Raw genomic sequence first — 7,238 nt, forward strand, 5'->3', positions numbered from 1 at the left:
GAGGCTTTATAACTCTACATTTCCTCCTTCCCTACACAATATCCAAGCCTGTTTGAGTGTTTCCCAAGTATCCAAAGATTGTTTCTGAGTCATTCACGGATCAAATTCAACAAAACAATTCTTTTATTTGTTGCAATTTCTAGTATTTTGACCAAAACTCTAATTTCGTCTTTAAGCTAAACCATAAGAGAAGCTTTCCCAAGGTTCTCTTTTTGTCACAAAAGATAACAACAAATTAAAGATTTCAACATTCGAAATGCTTCCATCACAAAGACTAATGCTAACATCAACTCTATTTACAATTAATAAGCTTTATTGATCAATTACGGAAACAAGTGCAAGACTCCGTGTTCACATACCCTATGTAATGTTCTCTTCTTCTACATGCTCTCTTGAAGCTTATTTCTACCATGTGTGGATAAAACAATAGAGAGCAAATGGTAAGAAACATGGACAATTAAGAATAGTCAGTTGAAAATCTTCACCGGCAACCATTTTGTTTGCAAGATTGTATTCATATGCAATATTGTTAGAAATGGCCATGACACTCTGTATTTGATTCTCCCAAGATCACTACACATTATTTGAGAGAGACCAGCTGTCCCAACTCATTGTGCATCTCCTCAATTCAACAAATTGCATTTTGTATTGTACTTGTCCATTACATCTTAGTGAATTTAAGTGTATTGATTACCATTGTGTTCAACCAAACATTCCACACTGCTTGGTGGAATTACATGCCACATGCCCATCGTCTACTCTTGTGGCACCCCTGTCATCCATCATTATCTCATCATCCTTTCACACCCACCATTGTCCACATATCTGAGTCCTATATCACACATCACTGCAATGCCTGCTCACTTCCAACAATGGCTACCACTGGCATGGGCACCTTGTCAATGCATCTGAGTCCTATATCAGCCATCACTGCAATGCCTGCTCACTTCCAACAATGGCTACCACCGGCGTGGGCACCTACTTTACTAACACATTACTTAAGGCTTCTTCCACTCCAGTGTTGTGCTGCCACGTGGTTCCTTCTCAAGGCCTTCGTGAGAGCGGCTAGGCACAGCTCCTGTTACACCACCACAACCCTCCTGTAGCGCCTTATCCCTCCATGTTCGACTGCCCACACAACCAACACAGGTCAATTTGTTCTTTGCCTTATACCACTTCCAACAATACATCCCAGTTAAGCAACAGGAATCTTTTCAAGTTACTACTCACTGGCACTGCAAAACCTCCATGGCAGCACCCAAACCTTCTCCAAACAACACACCCTAGACCTGAAAGGCCCCTCCCAACGAACACATCATTGTTTGGCTAGGGTTTTGCCCTCTTTACCGCTCAAACAGATCCAAGATAAGCTTTAACAAACAAAAAAATTCATAGTCACACTTTCATGAAATTGCAAACTAGGGCATCCACTCAATGTGGACTGCATTGCTCACAACCACTTGAGATGTCAGGCATAGGTTTCAAAGATTTTAGACCCCAAAAAAAGTACTAGTCAGCAGCAAGGGTGAATCATGGGAATCTGAAATTGGTATCTTCGCGTGCTATTTCCATCTTCAAATAGCTTCCTTGAGTTCATTTTTGGGAACAAAATAACGACCCAACACACTTGAGCCTTTAAACCCTGCCTACTTGTTGGGTTGATATCAGCTCACAAACTACAACTATGAGAATCACTAGAGGTGTCAGGCATAAGTTCAAAGATTTTAGACCCCAGCAAAAGGTACAAACACAGCAGCCAAGGTGAATCATAGGAACCTGAAATTGATACCCTGTTTACTCAGGGTCTTTAGACATAGCTCCGCCCATGAAAAGGAGAGACCCAACCCTCATGGGCAGGGGGATCTCCCGTGATGAGCCCTGCCTATCCCTCATGGACCAGGAATGCTTATGTAAGGAACCATAACCATGAATCTCTTTACTGTGATGAGATGACTGCACAAACTGCTACAAAAGCTGCATTGTCTACAGAAATAATAATTTTGATAATCAAGAGGGAACAGTGTGTGTGTGTGGTAAGCTTGCAGCTTATTTCTACCATGTGTGGTAACAGCCACAAAGTAAAATGGCTTTTTTTCACATATAGACCAGACCAACCTGTTACAGCAACAATCCACACAAATTCTCTCTTTCACACTAATACAAAACAGTAAAAAAGATATTGCCAATGATGACTGCGTGAATCCATCTCTAGCTATCCTCCAGTACAATACTTTCAGCATTGCAAAGCATACACTTCTTATAAAACCATGAACTTTGCTCTACACACAAGGAAGCTACAAGCCAAGATGCTCATAACCAGAACCAGACAACAGTCTTAAGAAGTAGTATCCTACACCCTACCTGACGGTTTACTTTTTAACTGCTGTTCTTTGTTCTTGGCAGCAGCAAGCTTCTCTGCAACCTGCTCATCAGTCAAAGGTAAGTAGTAAATGTGAGGCTTAGCCTTGGTCTTTTTGAACAAGTCATCTAATGTAGGAATTGGAGGCTCAGGATCCTTCTTAGGAAGTTGTGGCAGCTGTCTTTCCCTTAAAGGAGGCGCAGGAGGTAAAGTGTCCGGAAAGCCATGAAAAGATGCCGAAGAATGAAATGCTTGAGCAGGGGAAGAATTATGAATCCCCCGTGGAGTTGTGGCTGGAGTGACATGTGCCTTCTCTAACGAACCTTCAGACCTGATTTTCACTTCATTAGCATCCACAAAATCTGCTACAAGTAAATTACCAAAAGAAGGAGGCCATTGCTTGTCATACAGAGCATTCCGGGCAACAACTGCTTCATCCACCGTAGCGTACTGTCAAACCAAGCAGAATGCCAGTTAGAACAACCAGCATAAATTGTCAACAAGTCCTTGCCTGAGTAGTTATTGGGCAACCCTCCCATGCGCCCCCCCCCCCCCCCCCCCCCCAAACCAACCAACAGCCACACACACACACAAGCACTATTATACCCCACAAAAACAAAAACCAGCATGAATCACAGAGGCAAGAAACTGTTGCTACCTACAGCCATAGCAGCCAGGCGTTTCATGAAACCCATTTCCTACACGTTTCATAAAAATCCCAGACACTTCAAAAACGTTGCCTTTAAAATGCCATATATGTTACTTATATGGGTAAATAAACTTGGCAACTCTGGTTCAGCATGAAAAACATGCATTCTATCATTCAAATCATGCATTGCCTGCTTTCAGACAGAAAAAAGGGCATAGACACTTCAGACTTCAAATACATGCAAAACATGTAGACTGGCAACATGCTGCATATGGTTTGTCTGGAGACCATCAAAAATCCAGTTTTTTTTATTACATGCTTCATTGCTACTATTCCAACAGCACATACCATGACATAGCAATGTGTCTTTATTTGATCCATCCAAAAGTCAACACATTGACCAAACTCTGATAGCATGTCTTTGACAGCCTTCAAGGTAAAGGGGCGAACAAATCTTTCAATTTTGAGAGAGGTGGTGGGAGCCCGCGCTGGTGGAGGAACTGGAGAGCAAGTCGTTAAAACTCACTTGTTAGTATTCCAAGTCAAACCAGAAACAGAACACTGAACATGGAAAGAAAACTTAGAACTCCAAAGACAAACCAGCTCGTTTATCGCCATTGGCTTCAGACTCTGCCTTGGCTGCAGGTGGTAGTGACCTTGACGACACCAAGGTCTTTGGTGTGAGTTTGGGAGCTACAACAGAAGAGCTTTCCTTGATCTCTGGAGACATGATTTCCTTTACAGTACCGGTTGTCAATGGCTTGGTAGTTTCCACTGCCAACTGATTCCCAGAATTCCATCGTCTCATCCTCTTGGCAGGCTCTTGCTGTTTGACATCCCTATCTGAATTTCATAGAACAGATAGTAAGAACAACAAAAAACAGTATCATGCACTAATGCAGGCTGCACTACAGATCACCATAATACAAACACAAATTTTTAAAGTTACAAGGTTCAAACTTCAAACATGGTTCTTTACCATCTTCTTTCCGTTTCTGGCTAGTGTGGATATAAAAGTCATCCTCAACAGGCTTGGAGTCACTTTCCTTCGTATCTTTTCTCCACTCCTCCTTGAACACCCTACCTGCTCTTACTTCTGCCCTGCTTTTCTCTTCCCCATACTTGTGAGTTCTTGCATAGTCATGCCTAGACTTCTCGTGAACTTCCTTCGGTCGTGACCTGTCAAAAGACCTCCCAGGCTTAGGCAGCTCCTCTTTACTATCCTGCTGCTCCATTTTCACTTTGTCAACTGATACACGTCTTCTTTCCGAACGTGTTTCTGTCTCCATTGGCTCAACCATGACATCTGCATACTTTCCCAAACCCGCAATTCTGTCCCTTTCATCTATATCAGATCTTCCCAAATCCTCAGTCTTCACGTCTGCACACGGCCCAGACACATCCTGTGATGCTGCGGGGTGAATTGTGTCAGAAAAACTTCCCAACTCCTCAGCCTTCATGTCTGCATTTCCAACATCATAGGCTTCTGACATTACTATGTCCTGTCGCAATTCTCCACTCTTGCTAATATCTGATGTTTGAATTGAAGACATCAAAACTTCATTAGCTACTGGAAATTCAACTTCCTTTATGGCTGTTAATGGAGGTTTTTCAGCAAGAACTTCAGAGATCTCATGCTTCAAGCCATGACCATCTTGATCCTCTGCATGTTCCTGAGCACATGGATCAACATTTACACCAGTCAAGATTGTCTTCTCAACGCCTTCAACATCTTGCACATTATAATCATGTCCAGTTACTACATTGTCCAAAGCTGAAATTCTGACATCAGTTACTACATCATCCAAAACTGACATGCTAGCATTACAATCATTCCCAGTAGTTGGGATGACCACTTCTGACACTACACTATCATTCACATTAGCTGCATAGCCAGTCTCTACTGCTATGACAGCATTCTCACAGATTGCAGATTCAGGCGCTAAGATATTATTCCCACTGGGGGGATTGCTGTACTCTGACGCTATGATATCATTCCCACTGTCCATATAGCGCAGTTCAGACACTATAAAATCATTCCCACTGGTTACATTGCCAGCTTCTGACACAATGACATCATTCCCAAAGGCTACGTTGCCAGGTTCTATCACTATGCCAACATTTACACTGGCCATATTATCCACAAGTGGCACATCATCATTATTCTCAATATTAATAACATCTGCAGCTTTCTGTTTCTCCTTGTCTTCAGGAGGCTCTATGAATGCAGGGACTGAATCTGATGCACTCGCATGAGTTGATGCTTCCATAAATGGAGAAGGGGGTGATGCTTCTTTCAGTATGAATCCAGTATCCTGTGAAGCAATGTCAAACTGATTCACATAGGATGCATTAGCATCATGACTCACAGTCGCTTCATCTGGGATTTTAATAGGAACCTCACCTTCCCCTTCAAAATCTGCAATTTCTTCTTGTTGGACACTTCCGTACACTCCTTCCTCTTGTACTGTTCCTTGCACTGCTTCTTGTTGAACTTCCCCTGTGACTCCAGGCTCACCTGGAGGCATGCCTGCTCTCTCCTCTTTCCTGATCGCCTCTTCCAGTCTTTCAAAAAGGTCTTTCTTGATCCCTTTGAGACTCAAACCCCTTTTCCTAAGCTCATCTCTAAGCTCTGCCACCTTGAGTTGCTCCAGGGGCCTGCTACCAGGCGAAGCAAGCAGATTCGACATGGCTTACTAGACCAAATGAGCTGCTTTCAGCAGAGAAGACCTGAGATACACCAAAGACAGATAAGATGGACTACATGCAACGATGCAAGAATGCAGAAATCCTCACAAGGAAGCCTAAGTAAAGGCTTCCCTATTAAAACCAGACAAATGGATGTCGAAGCAGGAATACCGAAATGACGTGCTTTCGCAAGTAGAGGATTAAAACGGTTGCAAAAATAGCAGGAAAAAGAAGAAAAAAAGAACCAAGAAAAAAACGACAAGAAGCACCACAAAAGCAGAACCCCAAGCCCTAGCTTTTTCTTCGTCTACAGAGCCACATAAAACAAACACAGAGAAACGGATGGGAACATGTATGTTAGGTTTCTCAGAAAGCGTGAACCCTGCGGAAGAGCTGACCGTCCCTTCTCACAGAGAAAAGTGCTCCATCGGACGCAAACTGGACTTCACGGCATCTGCAGGAAGCTAGGGTTTCTCAGCTTCATTGCGGAAAAGCCGAACCTGCCCTGTCCTTCACTATTCTGCAGGAGATAGGTGGTCTCTCACAGACAGACAAGAGACCAGCGTTCGCAAACAGAGACGAGCTAGGGCACCCGTTTCCGATATTGTGATCCAACCTCGCTGCTGCTACAGCTTCCTCTGCGCTGAGAAAACTCTCTTCAGCACCGGGAATCGGAACCCTAATTGCCTTTATCTGAGATTAGGAAAGCCCGCCGAGCTACGGTCTCTCTGCGGACCAGGCGCTCGGTACACTTCGCCTTTTTTTTACTTGAACGTCAAGGCAAAGGCATGGCGTGAAGGTAAACAATTGAAGACGCAGAAAAGGTCTTGCTAAGACGAGAAAGCTAGGGCTGTTAGACTACCATTAAAGAAAACACTTGGTTTCTGGCGGCAACCGGTCGTGCCGGTCAAACCTCATTTTTAATAGGTCTAGACGGGTTAGAGTAACCCTTCACATTGCACCTTCTATCTTCTATCTATATATAACAGGGCTTGCACCTACATGCCACGTGGCAATAGTTTTAGCCGTCTAGGCCCTGTCAGATTTTTGCATGGAGAGCCACCAGCCGCCTTCGCCCCTAGCACCCTCTGCCCTGTTGCATGCAGTATTTGCAATAGCTGCCGGCCCCAACGCCCTCTGCACTCAGAGCTTCCAGGTATCGAATGTTGCAGCGCCCTCTGCCCTGTTGCATGTAGTATTTGCAATAGCGGCCGGCCCCAATGCCCTCTGCACTCAGAGCTTCTATCTTCTATTCTATCAATATATAACAGGGCTTGCACCTACATGCCATGTGGCAATAGTTTTAGCCATCTAGGCCTTGTCAAATTTTTGCATGGAGAGCCGCCAGCCGCCTTCGCCCCCCCAGCACCCTCTGCCTTGTTGCATGCAATATTTGCAGTAGCCGCCGGCCCAAGCGCCCTTTGCACTCAGAGCTTCCAGGTATCGAATGTTGCAGCGCCCTCTGCCCTGTTGCATGCAGTATTTGTAGTCGCCATCGGCCCCAACGCCCTCTGCACTTAGAGCTTCCAGGTATCGAATGTT

General features: G+C 44.3%; 1 protein-coding gene across 5 annotated transcripts; it reads right to left on the minus strand.

Annotated features, from left to right (window-relative positions):
* Positions 1-466: 466 nt before the first annotated feature.
* Positions 467-6,588, minus strand: LOC147605778 (uncharacterized). 5 transcript variants are annotated; one of them, XM_086793189.1, is made up of 6 exons: positions 3,988-6,588; positions 3,609-3,851; positions 3,357-3,508; positions 2,362-2,809; positions 1,231-1,289; positions 467-1,128 (listed from the first exon to the last, which is right to left on the minus strand). In XM_086793189.1, exons 1-6 carry the CDS (start codon positions 5,696-5,698, stop codon positions 1,111-1,113), a joined length of 2,631 nt encoding a protein of 876 aa, XP_086649315.1. In that variant the 5' UTR covers positions 5,699-6,588; the 3' UTR covers positions 467-1,110. The 5 variants fall into 5 exon arrangements, with proteins under 5 accessions (XP_086649315.1, XP_086649316.1, XP_086649318.1 ...); XM_086793192.1 differs by lacking the exon at positions 467-1,128 and having other exon boundaries at positions 1,135-1,289; positions 3,988-5,323; positions 5,413-6,542; XM_086793190.1 differs by lacking the exon at positions 1,231-1,289.
* Positions 6,589-7,238: the final 650 nt, after the last annotated feature.

Source organism: Cibotium barometz, chromosome 59 (genome assembly GCF_041138505.1).
Source record: "Cibotium barometz isolate CiBa-2024 chromosome 59, ASM4113850v1, whole genome shotgun sequence".
Taxonomy (NCBI): domain Eukaryota; kingdom Viridiplantae; phylum Streptophyta; class Polypodiopsida; order Cyatheales; family Cibotiaceae; genus Cibotium; species Cibotium barometz.

Coding starts and splice junctions, on each gene's coding strand:
- LOC147605778 (XM_086793188.1), bottom strand. CDS start 5,698: ATGTCGAATCTGCTTGCTTCGCCTGGTAGCAGGCCCCTGGAGCAACTC. Junction 2,810..3,356: donor AGACACATTGCTATGTCATG/GTATGTGCTGTT, acceptor TTGGTTTGACAG/TACGCTACGGTGGATGAAGC. Junction 1,290..2,361: donor GTTAAAAAGTAAACCGTCAG/GTAGGGTGTAGG, acceptor GGGGCCTTTCAG/GTCTAGGGTGTGTTGTTTGG.